Source organism: Epinephelus fuscoguttatus, linkage group LG15 (genome assembly GCF_011397635.1).
Source record: "Epinephelus fuscoguttatus linkage group LG15, E.fuscoguttatus.final_Chr_v1".
NCBI classification, from domain to species: Eukaryota; Metazoa; Chordata; class Actinopteri; order Perciformes; family Serranidae; genus Epinephelus; species Epinephelus fuscoguttatus.
Genome location: NC_064766.1, coordinates 9981349 through 10000936, shown reverse-complemented (window position 1 = coordinate 10000936; position 19588 = coordinate 9981349). Strand labels below are relative to the sequence as shown.

The 19588-nt window shown below is 40.6% G+C and overlaps 1 protein-coding gene across 1 annotated transcript in view; it reads left to right on the top strand.

Moving 5' to 3' along the window:
- Positions 1–19588, top strand: part of LOC125902183 (cadherin-2) — a 170207-nt gene that overhangs the window by 82526 nt on the left and 68093 nt on the right. The window contains exons 3-4 of the mRNA XM_049598347.1: positions 4757–5051; positions 16772–16891. Of these exons, the coding sequence (XP_049454304.1) occupies positions 4757–5051; positions 16772–16891 (415 nt within the window). The remainder of the gene's footprint in view (positions 1–4756; positions 5052–16771; positions 16892–19588) is intronic.

Genomic DNA, 19588 nt, shown 5'->3' with positions numbered 1-19588 from the left:
TGATAATATAAGTAATTGAAGAGATTTAGGAGTCTGGGGAGGCTGGGTGTTGCATACACAACTGGTGCCAGGGAAAATGGAAATGGCAGCTTATCAGACTGAAATCACTCTCCAAGCAGAGGTGACACATCAGTAAATTTGGCTTTTGTGGCCAGTGGCTTGATATTGTTTGGCTCTTGATATATTTGATGGTATATCAGGGGGATATGAAACGCAGGAGTTATGAGATGTCATATTATTCAAGTTAAGCGGATGTGAAAGATGGTGATACCCAGTTGTTGTTATAATATTGTTTGGATATTCTTGCACACTGACAGTTGGCTGAAAGATATTCCAAGGCTCTGCCATAAAATATCCATAGCCATTATATCTGGTTAAGTGCGTTTTCCTTATTATACTTTCCTATTAATCTAGGAGGAACAGATAAGGGTGAGGGGTCAGCTTTAAATGGATTTGGTTTCCTTCGGCCGGGCTCTCCTGCTCCAGAATGACTCTGAGCGGTGCTTTCAATCAGCTCTGCCACCGCTCACTGTGGTAATGATGGCCGGGGCTTCATTAAGAAGCTCGTTAAGTCCCCTCGTTAAGCTGCAGGGCCGTTAAGACTTTGATTGTTAATGGCTCTTCGTTAAGAAGAGTGAGGAACCGGGCTCCCATGGTGGTCCTGACCAGCCGGGTGTTTTGGCCAATTGGCCCCAGTTGGCCCCCACAGAAGATGGAAGATGAGAGCATGCCTAAACTCAGTGCAGGTTGAAATTTAAGACTTTTCAATGAACTTGTGTGACCCTGGCTGCAACAATATACAATTCGTTTTAATAACAAAACCTGTAAAGGCACACTGGTAGTGCGACAAAGCAAATGGCTGCAGCTCACTTTTTATCACTGAACTGTACAATTTAATACAAAAACAAACAAAAGCAGGGCAGCCAAAACTATGATGGAATAACATGACCTAATAGCTTACCTGCTGGTTGCCAAGATACTGTAGATATGGCCCATTGTTGGCTTTGTACATGTAGATTTTTCTATGGGTGGTGATAAGTAAAGTGTGTGTGTTTCTTTTGGCACACTGGTACTTTCAGGCAGTCAAGCTCACACTGTTCTGCTCACCCTGTACTGATTGTGCACAGTTTCCTTGTCATTTTGAAATAGATTGTGAAATTGAGGCACACACTAGTTTGCCTGAACATTTGCAGCACTTTTTTCTGCCAGGTTTGTAAATTGTACCAGAGCTATCTGTAAGAGGTCAGTGAGGGGGGTCATTTGTTTACTTTGCTATAGCTATAGATGGTGCGCCAACACATATTTGAGCTGGGCAGAGAAATCTGATCACAAGTGGTCACTGGAGATGGATCCTAAGAGCCTATGCAGTCTGTCTTAAATGCAACCTGGGTTTGCAGTGCTATTGCCAATCTATATAAGGACTGGTGTGAGAAGGGCAATATGAGCTGTGGCTGATTATATGACTAATCAGTGAGTTAAGAGCAGGGGACAGCTGTTGGACAGGATGATTATGGTCTGGATTGGCCTTTTTTCATTAGGTACATTTTGATATACCACATTTGGAAAATCACAGGTGTAAATAATACAATTCCATTTAGCTGCTTCAGTTTCAGGGTCCTGATACTACGAAAGTGATACTGATACCAACAGAGTACTTTATTCAATACCCATAATGTGAATGGAGTGACGTGTAGTATAGACATACTTTCAAATGTGTTGGTGGCATCTCAGCACACTGAACTGCCAACTCCTTCAAATACACTAGATTGGACTGTATGGGTTGTAGCTGCTGCTGCAGGAGTGTAAGCTCTGCTCCGAGGGTCAGTCGCCAGATCCTGCCAGATGCACACACAGTAACTGTTAGCATCGGTTAACATAACCTAATGATTATTAACTGGTTTAATGATGGAGTTGTGTTGAAAAAAGTGCACGAGTCTACACACTGACAAAAGTTATGTGATGATGTATTGAAATGATTTGCCAATCAAAATGAGCTTTTTGAGAGTTTTCATACTTGAAAAAATATAATGTCCAGAGAAATTTGTTGATACACCTCAGCATGATAATGCAGTCCTTTGCCCAGTGTATCTGCTCAGTATGTTTTAGAAATGAGGTTAAATACGGGGCTTCCCTGGCAAAGCTCATGCTCTACAATCTGACCATTAGATAAGTAGTTCACAAACGAGTGCACCCAGACACACCTGCTCAGGAGCACCGCAGAGCTGTGTACGGATATTGACATAAAAGCAATGTATAGCTGTATCTTGGTTGAAATATAAATTCTTAATACTAACATACAAAGTTTATGGAGCTATTTGAGATGTGTCTGTGGACATTTTTTTTATACTTTTTTTATGCAAGACGGTCAGTTAGCAAGCTTGGATGCTTAGCTTGGATGTTTCCACATTTCTAAGCTTACAGTGGTAAATGTTTGGTATTTACAGAAAAAGATGTTAGGTGAATTATGAATTTAACACATGGTCACTTCAGTTAATGACACAATAGTTCCACAGGCTAACTGTTAGCTAACTATAAATAGGAACAGAGGTAACATGAACATTAGTGATGGGTGAAAATGAACAAACACATTTTTTTAAATGACTCTTTTTGTTCTGTATGTACCTGGTCAGCCTGTTGTAGGTTTGAGTGCTCATGAATCCCCGTCTTTCCCACTTGCTGTTCTGATAGGGTACTGCCTTACACCGCCTGCTATGGTGAGTGAACAAGATGTGTTAAACCAGAATTTAGTGGAGACCACTGCTCAAGGCCAGTGTTGTATTCACGTGTTTCTTGGATGGTTGTTCTTCCAACCTCGGTGTGTTCATCAGCATCAAATTGTAATGTCGAAACAACATGGACGCTACAGAGCATTTATTGCTCAGAGCATTTAAAGAAAACATTGATGATGAAGAGTGAAAGAAACCCTTTAGTTGAGCCATGAAATTTAACAGTGGACTAATTTTTCAGATTATTCCGACACCACATAAATGCAGCACAAGGCTGATATATCTGAGACGTCTGCTACATTTCCCTCAAGGAGGAGAGATCGTTGGTCAGTGACCTTTATGTAACATCATACTGAGCTTACACAGCCCACCTTCATACAAGAGGGATTCTGAATCAATGCATAAAATGAATATTTTATCTTTACCAATGTCAACATGTACATGATGACTGGTAATGCATTGAAGACAAGTTTTGTCCGGTGGGCAGCACTAGCTGTCGTATGTGATTGTACTATAATGGAGTGTCACAAAGTATGGTCACACTATACTTTGTGAAAAGTATTAAAACTCAACAGGTTTGAAAGGTTCGATACATTTGCATGAATCAAGTTGAAAGAACTGAGACCCCTAAGTTACATTACAGGATGCATGGATATAGACAAAAGACTTCAGAGCAGCTTAAGTTCTATTTCTAGTTCCCTGAGTGCATACTGCTCTCACACAACACCCTCTATGTTGGCTAGAGTGCTTTTAGATTTTCCAATTTGCATCATCATTTGAATAAAGGGATCTTTTCAAGGTGAAGTGTTGTTTAACTTTTGACTTTGCGCCAAATTGTTCACACAATTTTCTCTTTCAACTTGCAGATAGTCTGAACTTATGATTGCTTTCTTAGCTATAAACAACCTTGTCAACATCCGTACTTATCGTTTACCCCCTGGGAAGCTGGCGTATCCATGCCATTTCTCCCCCTTTGCAAAACTGCGATCTAAAGTAAATGAACATTTCGATTCACAGTATCCATTCTCATTTCATTTAGCAAATGTGCTTAGCTGTTGCCATGCAACAATGCTTTCCTGAGCTAACCTACCCATCCCCTCCCCAGCACGGCTCTTTGCTCTTCTCTCCGTCTAAAGTCACAATGTCACACTTTCTTGTGAGAGGTGGCTAATTTAGCACTGTTCTTCTTTTTTTTTTTTGGTCACAGTTGCTATTCGATCCACGTAGGTGTGGGGTAATGAGATTGAATCTTGATGTGCTGGGTGCATCCCGCTGGCGTGTCTCTCTCGTCGGGGACGGAGGACAGTGTGGAGCCTTCCCTGATATTACCTCTCCCTGCATGAGAGGACGCTGGTCGCTCTGCTGCTCTGCCATCCCACCAGGCGCTGATCCAATAAAGCTCAACACAAGGCTGTGATCGATACAGCATGTCCCACTCCCATGCACCCCTCTACTCTCCCTTATACACACCTATTAGTTAGGGAATAATTGATTGGCCTACTGTTCATTATTCCTTTGATTTGGTGCTTTCATTAAATAGCCAGGGTACTGCATGTGCGCAGACTAGTAAGCTCTCCACAGCTGCTGGGAAGTGAATAGAGGCTTTAAGAGTGAGCAGGAGAGTATGTGTTCTGGATATCATTGGAGATCAAGGAGATCCTGGTTCATAACTGCTCAGACTGCAGGAATAGAGACATGAGGCCTAGTACAATGCGAGGAAAGTTTGTGAGAGAGGGAGGTATTGTGCGTATTTCTTTTGTCTGCCTCTGTTTAAATTCATTATATCCTGGAGGCATGCAGAGGATAATCTGCTTGTTTTGTCTTCAATGCCTGTCTCGTAAAAACAAACTTAATTTTTAACTGGTGTTTACTCTTGTCTTTCTTTTCCACCCTGTTTGTCCCTGTCTGTCCTTCCCTCTCACATCTTTTCACTTTCTATTTCTCCTGTTTTTCCTTTTACTTCATTGCCTCCATTTAATCTGTTTTGTTCCTCACTCTCTTCGCCCCTCTTACCATCCTCTCTCACCTAGCTCCACACCGACATGGACAGGAATGATGGACGCACTAAGTATGTCCTGCGAGGCGAAGGGGCGGGTTCGGTCTTTGTGATAGACGAGAAGACGGGTAACATCCACGTCACCAAGCCGCTCGACCGTGAGGAGAAGGACGAGTACCGTCTCATCGCCACGGCCACCGACAGGCAGACAGACCGTGCCCTGGAGCCCTCGTCACAGTTCATAATTCGGGTACAGGACATCAACGACAACCCGCCTGTCTTTGACGAAGGCCCGTACAGCGCCACCGTGCCTGAGATGGCAAATATAGGTACTGAAAGCACAGTGGGCAGTGGGCAGTGGGGCGACGAGAGTATGGAGCTCAAAGTGTTCAATATTAAATAAATACATAAGAAATCAGCAATAATCAATCATATGAATAAATGAAATGCAATAACAAATCAAACCTCAAATTTAAACTTTTGTTTAAAATTCAATTCCTCTTTTTATTATTGAAATGTTTATGCAAAAAAAAAAAACATTTTTTAAAAAGTCTCTTAATATTTCATTAAGACATTTTCCCAATGTTACTTTAACTTCATGATGCCACTTTTCATGAAAGTGGAGTTGTCACCAGTGCCCACCCACCTCACCTATCAGCCAGTCAGCATGTGACCCCAACCTCTTAGCAGACATATCAGCTGTTACCAAGTTTAGCCAGCTAGCTCTTGTTAGTTAGGGCACCAAAATGCTAAATTAATTCTGAATCAACCAACTAGGGACTGGGTCTATAAATAAACACAGTGCACAGCTGCAGGATATTATACAACAGTTAGTTCCAACTAAGTGGCAACTTCCAAGGCTGAGAAATGAAGCCAATGTGGAAGTGCCAAAAGCTGCATTTCACTGAATGATCCCCATAGACCACCATGTAAAAATGCCAAACTTTACACCAGAATTAAACATGTTTCCAGCCTGGTACAAAAAAACATTTTGGTCTCTATAGCTAATTCAACATTCATGACAACTGTACAGGGGGGAAATTTTTATAACACAACCATGTACTTTTTATTAAGGCCCACAGTTACAAACGGGGCTGCTTGATTGAGAGGCTGTCTGTGAGGCGTCAATACCGATCTCTGCAGCCTGTGAGTCAAATCTACCCCCCTCTCTCGTCTTAATATGTCACTTCTGGCTCCAATAAACCAAGATGGCGATGCCTGAAATGCTGAACTGGAGGCTTCAAAATGGCAGTCCAGAAACCTATGGGTGACGTCACGGTTGCTATGTCCATTGCTTATACAGTGTATGGTTTTGACAAGCAATTTGACTGGACGGCAAGAGGCATTCCATGAGTGCTAATGTAGATTATAACAGCACTGGGGCTTTTGACTTACATGTATCACTTCACTTTACCCGTGTTCTGATTCTGTTTACATTAACTGTTAATTAGAGAACATTAAGTGTCATCCTAACAAACTTTGCACTGCAAAGAAGAACACATTTCCACAAATAACATTTCAGTTAAATAATGATTGGTCAAAGGACAAAGGGACAGAAAGAAGCCTGAAGATGTTGCAGTATACTGTCTGATTGAGCTCATCACACATGTACCCTCAAAGCCACTGTCAGCAATCAACTGGCAGCAGTGGCTGCATAATGAATTGAAACATACAGATTAATGCACATGATACAAAGTAGCTGGCCTGCGGTAACGTGTAGAGCTACACAAAGTAGCAAGGTAGTTTGCAGGAATGTTTATGTGTTGCTTAGCAGTCGCAGTCCAACTATTTGTGTTTGCGGTGGTAGTGATTATCTTCCTACGATGGAGTCACAGCCATGCCGATATTCTGTACAGCAGCACTCCCTCTCATGTGACATTGCTTAAATAACTAACCTCACCTTTTATTTAGCTTGAAAACACTCACATGTTACCTATCTTGATTGGCTTATGAGCTTGTATTTATTATCTACATAGAAATTGAAGAGCAAATGATAGCAGTATCAACCAGCTGATCAGTTCAGTGTTTGCTCTATGGCTATCCAAAATCACTCCCTGGTTTAATCATTCACTACTCCCGACAGTAGTTTACTCTATAATGAGCAGTGTGTTGTATTATGGGATTGTGTGCCAGGTTGAGACTAGACATAGCAATGAGTAGGCTATGATGCTGGCTGTCTTGTTTTTGGAAAAGCCAAAAAAGAGAAAGAAAAACGACTAACCTTTTCTCTGTTTCACACTTCCACTTGCAGCAGCAACAACATCTTTATCTTTATCTTTCACATCACTCCTCTTTCGCTTCGCCATGATTACAAAAGAGATGAAGAAGCTCTCTCTGTGCCCCTAATGATCAAAGTTGCTGCTGTAAAGGGAATACAACTTGGAAGGCAAAAACAATTTGAACAAGCTAGTCTTTCTGTTAGGAAGGTTCTGTTGTGAGGCCTCCCAGACGTGGCGTTAGTTGTCATCCACCATGACACACTCCACGGGATAAACGATGGATTGACACAGCTGACACCCATTGTTGTTCCCGATCTGAGCTGACACCCTACGACAGCCAGCTTGGGCTATAATCAGGCTGATATCGTTTAGTCTGAACCTTTTGTTGAGGACACGTGATCGGCTGAGGGTGTAAACATTGTTGACAACTACACTGTCATGAAAACTGGCATTATGAAATTGAAACGGAATTTTAAGAAAAGGGCATGTTGAAATTATAATGAGTTTTAAAAAGTGTGAATTTATGTAATAATTTATTGATATTGTAATTTGACTTATGTATTCATATGATTATTTATTTCACGTCTTAATTGGTTATTTAATATTGAACGCTTTATATGGTTTAAATAGTTTTTTTATTTCTGTATCCTTTTACCAAAATTGAATTCTTGTGCATAAACTAGTTTTATCTTCAAGGAAAGATGCTCAAAACCGTCCTATAATATGATCATTTGAACTTTCTGCTGTGATCTGACTCGCTCAGTAGTCCAGAAACCCAATTTGTTACATAACATGAATAAATTGCAATCACGACGCCATCTGCCACCCAGACAGCATTGAACAGTTACATTTTTCATGATAAAAAAGATGATTGCATTTAATCTTTGGACCAGAAGAAAACATGAAGGTACCGTTATTATAGTTTGACCAGGTAACCTTTGTGCAAAGCTGAACATGAGGTATAATAATTACAGTTGTGGATTTGGAGAGGTTTCCTGCTTGCTCATCTGGCTGACAGATCAAAATCTGGGTGTATTTTTTTTAACATGTCGCATATATATATATATATATATATATATATGTATATATATAATCTTATCTCTCATGTCCTTTTTCCGCTGTGATTGAGTAATGAGAGCAAAATGATAAAAAAAAATAATCATAATAGCTGGGATAAGAATTTACCTTGCTTGAGGGGATTATTGAAGTCTCATTCTGTATACAGACTAAGGCTGTAGCACTTTATTGGTTTGCTGTTTAATCAGAATAAAGTACCAGCCAGTCACTGCTGTCAGGCTCCAGAGTGATGGATGTCCCCCTTGACCACAGCTAGACAGCGTGTTTTATTATTTCTATCTCAGAGGGCTGAATTGTCTGAAGGTATTTCATTCAATGGCTTTGAGTTGGTAGTCTGTACAGCCTGCAGAAAAAACATCCCTTACACCGAGAAAAATGTAGAATATTGAAATATACAAAATTTCAATTATTGTCTGCTAAATTAAACCAATAATTGACTTAGCGGTGGAAACATTTCAAACCTCTATTAGATGAACTGTAATATAAACACCTATTATGAAAAGCACTTCAAGTGTGACATGAACTAATATTTGAAATACAATCAGGATGTAAATGTAGCCATAGAAGTCTTTCATATGAGCTTCTGACAGCTGCAGCTATACAGCCATTATACAACACAGCACTGCCATAACATTACTGCCTGCTGGGATACTACTCACAATGTATTACCATTTTGCAAACAGCCTTTTTAGCCTTCATCAGAATGAATCCTTAAATGGGTATTGTATGGCGGGAAAACTTGCAGCGCTTGCGCAGGTTCAATACAATTCAATAGGTTCAGCTGAAGATGGAGTCTGAATACTGCATATAATAGCAAGACAACTTTGCAGAGCTAACCACAGCTGGTGAAAACAATTCCTGAATTTTGATTGACAGTTCTCAGAAGTTATTGGTTTTTATTGGTGCACGCTGTGGACACAGCAAAAGCAGCAATCTGCATGAGTGCCTCTATGTGTCACAAAATAAAAATAAAACATGAGACAATGAGATGAAAAGTTCTGAATTATTCAATTGTCTCTTAATAAATGTACATAAAAATACCTATTTACATAATCACTTTCAAATTCCAAATCTAAAAGTGTGTTTTGTCAATCAGCCTCTTACTATCAGTGATGAGATCTCCATAAACACAACTTTTATTTTCTGCCAATGGTAGAACAGCTTTATTTCATATGACAGATTTCTGTAATTCTTTTCTCTCCCTCTGTGCTCTCATTAGTTTAAAATTGGCGTGACTCATTCGCCTTAGGTGACTCAGTTGGAACAAGGCCATTTGACGGACCTCTGTGCACTAGTCAGGGTTGGTCTTTTAAGCTAATGAATGATAAATAAAAAAATACCTTGAAATATGTTTTTAATCTTGGTGTTGCCTATTTAGTCATTAATATCCAAAAAATACTTCAGATAAAGTTTTCAGTAGCTTTAATGGGTGAGTTCGGTATTTCCCTTCCTGGGCCCTGTTTTCCACTGGTTTTGTTAGTAAATTATGGGCACAACATTTTTTTGTAATTGGCTCTGTATTGAGCAAGAACACTGCAGCTGGCAGCCATGAAACAAATTGCAATGTAATACCTGCGGGCAATTGAGCTCTGTCAATTTATGTCCACCAGAAGTGCTTATTTTTGCCACTGACAATGTTATGGAAATGATTCCTAAAGAGATTGACTTTTTTCTTAAAGTATAAGATCCTTTTTGTTTAACCAGAAACAGACTCAAAATTAACATCGCCAAACCCACCAGATTCTATTTAAATAAACAGAGATTTAAGGGTGTATGGAACCATCGTATTTTCACTTCTGACTGGCTGAATACAGGATCATTTTCAACCAAACTAAAGTTGGTGATTGTTGGACCAGTGGAAACAGGAATCAAACAGCTTTGGGAGTTTTATTTTGCTTCTTTCAACTTCAAATGAAGTGTGTTTAATGAAGATAAAATGACTGGTTATTTGAACGGAGTCTGGTGGGTTTGATGATAGCGATTTTGTGGCTGTTTCTGTTTAAACAAAAAGGATCTTACTCTTTCACAAAAAGGTCTATCTATGTAGGGTCCTTCTCATAATGTTCTCACACACTTAGAATAACAATCTGAGCCTGTCAGTTGCGAAAACAAACACTTCAAATGGACATAAATTGACAATGCACAATTGCCTGCGGGGATTACATTGCACCCTGTTTCCCCGCTGCCAGCTGCAGCGGTCTCTTTTAATACTGGACCAATTTTGAAAATCGTTGCTCCAATTATTCACTTAGACACAACGCCATGGGAAAATGTCGTCCAGACTGAAAAATATCGAAGTTACGCTCTGAGGCAGCAAACAAACATAAATAAAGGGAGATGATCATTCATGTAAACAAACAATCATGTTATTGGGCTACCATTATAAATGATTCCTTCTGTTCTTACATTGCCAGACTCTACTGTATGGCAAATGATCACAAGCACATTACAATATAGCATCAAGTACATTTTCATCAACAGCCCTATGGCTCATACTCAAGTTATACACACAAGGTGAAAACTCATCTGTATACGACTGGTTCGTATTCAGCACAGTTCAGCTCACTTCTATACTGTAGTCTTGACAGTTTCATTTTATTGAGCCGAACTGATATTGCATTCAAGACAAGCAACATCTTATGCCCCGAGCGATTTCCAAATTATACCTCTTAATATACTGAAATATAATTAAGTAAAAACAGAGACTAACCTGCTCTAGGTCTAATGAAAGAACAACTATGTGACGCGTACCCATATGATATGTTAATAAGACGCCTATTTGGTCTTTGCTTATTTTCCCTTTAGGCTTGAAGACTTTTGCAAAGTCAAAGGCACTCTGAGAACAAGTGTACAAACATTTACTAATGTTAGAAATCTGGCAGACTGGCAGGCAGGTGCAAAAGGGAGGAAAGTGAAATATTCCCCTCTGTGTAGTTTCAACACAGCTTTGTGTCCATGTAGCACAAGTCACAATACAGAATCTGCCCTTTTCACATTGTAACACCCAGATATAGTTTCTAAAGGGCCTTCAGTGCAGTTACAAGCTAAAAGCGGCACAAAGTGAAGGGCATTTGCACTGCTATAGTTTCCTTATATGTAGGACACACACTTTACCTCCCTGTAACAGTCCCCAGTTTCATAACAAGGTTTTGTATAAGAGTTTGATGAAGATATAAGGTATTAAACCAACTTTTACAAAACATGAAGTGTACATTTATTTTGAAAGTGCATGTAAATTATACATCCTACAATATATGCCTTTTGCAGAATTTTTATACGAGTACCCCAAATACACTTTTCGCTGGGAGCAGGCAGGTCAGGCGGCGCTGTTCAATTTTATTACTCTTTTGGCATGAAATTGCATCTCTGTTTCTGCCCGCTCAGACCAGACAGAGAAAATTTCATGGCTGGAGTTGGTGGATGTGCGCATGCAGACCTCTCCAAAACCCCCCAAAATCAAATGCAAATGGGAATACAATTTAAGTGCAATGCAGGCAGAATCTGTAATGGGTTAGATTAATGGGTGATTTTTAATAATACTGTCACCACAGCTGCTCGGAGGATGTATGAGGCATTTCCCTTTTGTTGATTAAATACCTGTAGACATCATACAGCAGCATGAATGATACACTGCATACGCTCCATCTGCAGTCTCTAATTTAAGAGATTTGCAGCTTGTAATTATGCACAGGCCGAACAGTTTGGGGTATTATAATAATAATGCGCTATTATTATTATGGGGAGCTCCCAGGTTATGTAATCATGTAAATGGTTTAAACAGACTATTGTTTTTATCACAGTATTTGCAGCTGAAGCCTGATTGTGTGCATATAAATGTAAAGTATACAGATATAACGAACTGAATACAGTATATTAAATCATGTGAACATAAAAAAGTATGAGCAAAGTACAGCGCAAATAGAAACAGCTTGTATTATATTGCATAAAAAGAGGACTAATCAGCCTATTAGGGATGCTGTCTATTCATATTCGGCTCGTGTATACCGTGTCACTGCTCTGGGATCTGCTCTTTCCAGAGAAAGGCAGTTTTCTCTCGGCTCATTAGGAATCTGACGGCCGCTTTTAAACGGGATGAGGAGCTGACGTGACCGGCCAAAACTGAAACCCATCCTAATGCCACCTGCGAATAATCTATTCCGCCTACTAATCATTTATTTATACATTTTCAGCCTCTTTTACATATTGCAATGCACACCAAGAATTAGTTTGTCACACCCACCTGCCACAGTGACCCTATGTTTGTGCTCGCAGCCTGTTTCAGGGAAATAGAGGCCTCAGTTTACGAGGCAATGCACTGTGAAATGCCTTTACTGTAGCAGAAAAGGTGGATTCTTCAAAATGAATAAATTCAGCCACCACGACAGTCATGGTACGAAAAAAAAAGAAAAGTGGGTTTCTGGGGCAAACACCTTAAAATCCATCAAAAGTCGATGCCAGATACCTCAGTTGATAGAACATGAAAATCTGCAGTAAATCTGAGAGTATAGTTTAAAAATTCTTGTTTAAACTCTGTCCTGTTGGCATTGATGTATGGCACTGTCTGTGTATCAGATAATGTTTATCCTCCCCAAAAACCACAATACAGTTTATCAACTAAATTTATGAGATCACAGTGGAGTCATTCTACGAAAGCAGAGACACTGTTGTTGAGATTAGGGTGACACTGTGCCCAAATACCAGAAATGACCCTTTTGCCAATTCAATAAGAAATTATAGAGGATTAAAAAATTATCTTCCACTTTGAAAAAGAAAAATCATTTTCATTTCATTTTCACTTGAAAAGCTGTGACAGAGAGCATGTCACAGCCGCGGTGACCTGATAATATTTCTGTGACTGGAGAAAGATCATGTAGAGTATGACAGGAGTGCCTAGAATAGGAATGAAATAAGAGGTAAGGGCGAATATAGGGGGGATTTTTTTTTTTTGCGCTCATCTCGCAGTGAGATGTTGGAGTGACAATAACTGTCTGAGATTGTAATTCAGAGCATGGCTGCAGAGTGCCTGTAGGAAACAGTTTGTATGTACAAAAAGTACTCTAATCTCCATTTAAACTCAGCTCTGCCCCTCCAAAATGGGTTCTACTTTGAGGAGCACTCTTGCCTTTTAAAAGCAAGGAGAATTGCTTTCAGGAAAACTTTTGAATTTGCCAGAAAAGAGGGTATTATTTTAAATAATTCACCCCTAAACTGGTTAGTGTAGAAAAGTTCAGAAAATGTGGCCTGAGGTCCTCGTCATGTGCCTTTTAAAGGTTGTTTCTAAACATCAAGGCCCCTCCCGCACCAAATTGCTTAATTCAGATTAGAATAATGGCCCTGCCAGCAGCCTGCCAGGGCAGGGCCCAGGGAGAGGGGGCGATGGAGACGAGCACTATTTAGTAATCCTATCAGTCGCTTTATGAGTGTCTGCTCCTCATAGCAGCTCAGTCTTCAGATTGAGTTGTTCAGTCAATCATGGATTCAATATTTACTTGACAATTCAATATTTACCAAGGCGCTTTGCAGCATGCGTGACTGAGGAGACAGCGCTGCTGTGAGGATCCTATCAAAGACTCGTTACATGAGACATTTAAGGGTGAGGGTGGGGGAGGGAGGGGGGAGTTGATGTCTCATCTACTGCAATGAGACACTGATGCAAGGTGCGCTGGATCTGAGCCAGACTCCTGCTTGAAATTTGTGTCTGCAAAGTGTTTTGTGTTGGTTTCACCCGACTGGGTATAAACATCTTGCCAGATGTGTATCTGCATTCTGCGAAAATGACTCACATTTAAAGTTTAACCCTGAGCACAAATATAATATAATGAAATATAATATAATATATAGATTTATATATGTGTGTGTATATATATATATATATATATATATATGTATAAACTACAGAATGACTCCTATTCCTTTTCCCGAGAGGACAGATGTCTTATGGTAAGAACATGCGTTCCAGATGGATGCACGGCGGTGTGAATATTTGATCCTTGTGGAGTGTGACTGACTGTATAGCACGGCTGGCAGGCTGCATACCAATAGCTTTGCCTCCGCCTTGCACTTGTTGCATCAACCTCAGAGGCAAACTGTTTGATCCCTGAGTCTGATTAGTTTTTACCGCTGTCAAAAGAAACATTTCTGTCTACTTATCTACTTATGGCCCCCTGCACTTATCTACAATATCTATAGTGAAAAAAATCCTGAAACATAAAGGGATTCAATAGCAGGCACTTTGTAGTCAGTCTGTGAGCGAAGCTGGTATGGTGAAGGAGTGCTTTGAAATAAAAACACAAAGTGCAGATAGTGCTGTAATAGTTTTTTTTCCCTAACTGGCTGGAAAATGTGTGAAATGGAGAAAGAAATCAAAACTGAGCATGGATTAAAAATAATGGCCAAACATCTGAAAACACAGGTAAGAAAAAAAGAGGTGTCCACACTGCTTAACTTTACTTGGTCTCACTGTCTCTCACTGTGGCTCAGTTTCACATACTAATGTGTATATAAAATGTACTCTGTATTAATTGTCATAGTGTACAGGGTTTTTTTTTGCAGTAAGTAAACAAGAAATTTAGGTTTAAGGTTTGTTTCCAACATTAAGACTGTATGAAAGCTTGTGTTGGTTTCACCTGCAAACATAGTGGTTTCAATGATTGTCATCTGTCTTCTTTAGAACATCATGAGCATCTGACTACTTGTGTTTCTTGCCTTAAACAAACAGACAGACAACATAAACTGAGGAAGTGGGCTGAGACAAAACCAAATACAAAGGAGAAATACGAAAACTACACTAAGAACAAACTGGTATGGTACTGGGAACACAGGCAGGAACGCCAGCTAGGGACACGCACAACAAGTGCAGATGACCTGACAACTGAAAGAGGGCAAGCACACCGAGTCAATATACAAGGGACTAATTAAGTAATAATACACAGGTGTGATAGAAAACAGGTGGCAAAGAAACAAAGGCAAACAAAACATGCTACATGAGGAGAGTGAACTTTCAAAAAAAAAAAAAAAAAGAAGGAAACAGGCTACAAGCAGACCCCAGGATCATAAAATGTTGTTGCTATGCTCAGATATCTGACATTACTTTGGCAAATACAGTATATTATTATATGGCCAATGGTGGCCAATAGGGGCCATTGAAAATCTTGGGGTGGCACACCAAAACCAACTGGATTTCATGAAATTGGCTTATGCTGCTGTAGTGTATAAGCTAGTTGAAAACTATGTCAATATGGAGAGTTAAGGAGTTGCACACTGATATACTTTGGTTTTTTTTATTTTACATGATTAAGTATGTGATGTGCATAGAGTTGCATGAGTTGACCAATAATCCTATTTCAATGTGTTATATATCTATACACCTTCGACAATTCATTGTTCTTCAAATAGGCTGGTTTTCCTTTTCTTTAAAAGGACACAAATACGGCCAATTTAACGGAGTACTTTTGTTTTAAGGAACAAAAGATTCAGTGCAAACAAGCCTTCTCAATTTAGGGAAGACTCGTCAGCGCCCACAGAACCCATAATTAGATAGGTAATGGGTTCTTGAGACGAGATTTCAAGGGACCTGTTGTTCATTTGCCAAAATTAAGCTTATCTTTTGAGCATTATTTAGCCCCCATACTGAAAAGCTATGCCAACATGATTGGTACCATTGGGTGTCCTTGGGTGACTAGCTTCAAAAGATATCATTACCTTTGTGCTAGCTTAAAAATTAGTTCACCACAGCCTCTTAAAATCATAACCACCTCCAGCTATTTTCGCCAGGGGGGGCAGTGGAGGGCCCGCAATTGAATCAGAGGGCCTTGGTCCCCTCGGCCCACCTCAGGTCTGGTGGGTGCCACTGTATACAACTAGAAGAATACTCCATCTCTAGTGCAGTTGTTCCAGATTTTGCATCTACCATCTGTCAATAACCCATCTGATTCTTAACTACCTACAATGGATCACCAACCAGATGACCTCATGCCCTGCTTCCCACTTTCCCCACACACCACACACACTCACACACACACACACACTCCACCTATTTTCCCTATAGTGCTACTGGCTTTGATCAGAAATAAAGTAGCAGCTGTTCCCACAAATCCCCATCTTCCTCCTATCTTGTCTGGCTCGGGTCCCGCTGGGAAAAATCGCTCTCCCTGCACTTGTATAAATATAGATATATATGAATACGCTACATACGAAATGTGTTTACTGTATTTCGTGAATTTCCATTTTTTTTTTGCCAACAATTTCAAAAAAAAATTTCCTGCCAAATTGACACTCCATGAGCCGTAGAAAGAAGATTTAAGGGAGTGAGAGGGAGAAGGAGGCCGTTGAAGAGACAGACGGTCCGATTGAGAGAAGGAGCTAAAGGGAATTGGAGACGGAGATGAAGAGAAATGAAGTGAGACAGAGGGAATCGAGGGGGGGGCGGGGGGCAGGATGGAGGAGGGAGAGGGAACGCACGGGGGGGGGGGCGAATAAAGTATTTGTCACACTGCCGTCGGAAAGAGATTGAAAAAGAAGGAGTGAGAGAGGAGAGCGGAGGTTGTCTTGATATAAAGCTTTCTTATGCTCTTAAAGTGCTGCTGTAGTCTGTCCACTTAGCTCCAGCTCCGTCATGTTTTGACTCTGTCTTTCTCTTTTCCCTCTCCTCCTTCCCTCTCTTTCTTCTTTGCTTCCTTTCTTTCCTTTTCCCACCACATTGTCCTCTCTTTCTTTTTTATCCTCCCTCCCTTCCTTGTCTCTCCTCCCTGCAGGCACGTCTATAATCCAGGTGACAGCGACAGATGCTGATGACCCGACTTATGGGAACAGCGCCAAGCTAGTGTACACACTGGTGCAGGGCCAACAGTACTTCTCTGTCGATCCCCAGACAGGTGAGTGTGTTTATATATCTATGTGTGTGTGTGTATGTCCCTGTCGTAGCACACACGGGCAGAGAAATGTAAAAGATGCGCAGATGTCAGAAAGCAAATACACACACGCTGCAGGAAAGCAAATATACTCAAGATGTTGAAGTGCAAACACACATACAGTATGAGCAAACAAGTGAATTCAGGCCTGAGTCGTGAACACATGCACACGGATGGACATGATAACACACACGCACGTCCATTCAGCTGCGCGTGAGTGTGCAAACACAGGTGGAGCTGAGCATCCGAGAATGCGTGGAGCTGCATGCATAAACAGAGGAACACGTCTCTGCTATCTTTCACTCGGTTACTCACACACATTCGTGCCCACACACACAAGCACACACACTCAAACTAACACTTTTCCCCCTCGTGCATCCCTCGTTCTCTTGTCACACTTAGTCATCCATCTTTCCCACTTCCCTTTTCCCTCCGCCTCAGACACCCTCCACTCAAACGCTCACACATGTACGTATCACCCCCTCTCCCAGTGTTCCCCCCTCCCTGGTTCGCTCCAGTATGAGTTGGCAGAAATGTATTCATGCTGCCAGGGCCTGTGTGCGCGGAACAAAACACAGCGGCAGCCTAATGTTATTATTTCTGGATGAAGCAAAAACAAAAAGACATGTGTTCAAAGAGAGATGTCAGCAAAGGTTTGTGAACTATTACACAGGACACATTATAGGGGGGCTCAAAGGACCCGTCTTCTGTGTGTGTTCTCGATATGCCTCGGTGTCTCAGATGTCACCCAAGGGCAAAAAGTTTTTTTGTTCGGCGGAGGGTGCTTTATTTATTTATTTTATTTTATTATGATTACTTTTTTTAGCATCGTACCTTAGAGGGAAGTCATTGCTTGGTTGACTCAGAAATGGAGCTCTAACTGTCTGATGCTTTAGATGTTGTTATGATTGACAGCACACATATAAACACTTAGCATTTAGCTCACGCTGGGGCTGCTGACGTTTTGTCTGCATGTGGGAGTATGTGTCTGCATGTGGGAGTATGTGCCTGCATGTGAGCGTTTGTTTTGCCCACACGGGTCACAGGTGGCCGATACTTGTGTTTTGCTCATTGAATGTCAATGTTTAGTAATTGATTGCTTTGACATGTGAGGACCTCTGCAACAAGCGAAGAGAGCTGCGGCGCTTTTTGAAATGCTAATTGGGGAATATAAACCTAATTCCACTCAGTGTATATTAGCCGTGACACTGCGCTTTAGTATTCTGAATGTGTCGGCTCTCTTCTCCCCTCTTCTCTCTTCTCTCCGCTCTCTATCTCCCTTTTTCAATCACCCCATTCCTCGTTGGCTCCATCACCAAAGGTCTTATTCAAAATGTACACTCAGAGGCGAGTGCATTTGCTCATATATTCAGTTTGTTTGCTTATGAATTCAGCTCAGAAACCCAGACATATTCCTGCTCGTTCGTTAGCATTCAAAACAGCTCGAGTTGAATGTGATTCACCTTGAGCTGCCAAGTCAGCCAGGCCGGTGTTTTGGCTGATGTTGGGCAAGAGCAGCCAGCACTCGGTGTGCAACACCCAATCATATGTAGCAGAATGAGGTCATTTACACAGAGGAGGTGATCGATGTCGAATGCGTGTAAGCGATGTGTCTTGGTGTGCTGTTAAAGAATGTGAGATACAGAACGAGATTTTACGCTCTGTCAGCATGTCTGTCTGTTGGTGATTTATCATCCCCATATGAGCCTCGCCACATAGCTGTGTTTATATACGTGCGTGTGTGTCTCTCTGTGTGCCTTTAATGGGACATTAAGTCATATATTGTCGCTGTCAAATAGAAACTGGGTGTCTCCAAAAAGTCAGAAAAGCTGTCAGACTGTCAAGGAGAGCATGTCTTCAGCATGGTGACAAGGCGGTTTGACATTGTCCAATAAGTTTTGAAAGGCCTTCAAAAGCTAAAGAGGTGGAAGAAGATCTTGATCAGTCAATTAGAGTAGAAGCATTTTAATCACTACAACTGAAGCTATGTTTTTTTTTTTTTTTTTTTTTTTTTTTTTTACACAGCAGCAACACTGATAATGATCCAGCTTGCAGCACTGACAGGTTTATGGCACAGCTTACAGCGACCTGTTTGTGTTTGCATGAATAAAATTACAGCACTCTTATTACAATGAGGATGAATAATCCACAGTACATAATAGAAGTTGGCACCACTTTCTAATAAGGCATACTTTTTAAAGGGTTGCTAGTTGTGAGTAATGGATTTACTGATGGCTACTAAATGATTTATTATTGCTCCTTAAATGGAATTTAAATGGATTTCTGAGGCCGATACAATATTGATATTTGAGAGTTTAAATAATAAATAAATATTTCATCAGGATATCTTCATTTATTTATTTTTTTAAAGAACTGCTCTAAAGATATGCATTGAGCAGAACATTTTACAGTTGAAGGATAAACCTGTCAGTGGGGGCTAATTATCTCAAACATATCTTTGGCATGTCTGCACTACAGTCTCTTAATATCTAACAGCTGACATATACTGATATATACACAACAAGCCAATAACATATTTATCGCTACAGTTCTATCACTAAAAAGACATAAGTACAACTTATGTGTTGCCTAATTGTAGGAAAATCCATTTGGCTGCAGTTAAACTGACTCCATCTCTGTATGGCTTTAATCATCGGCCAG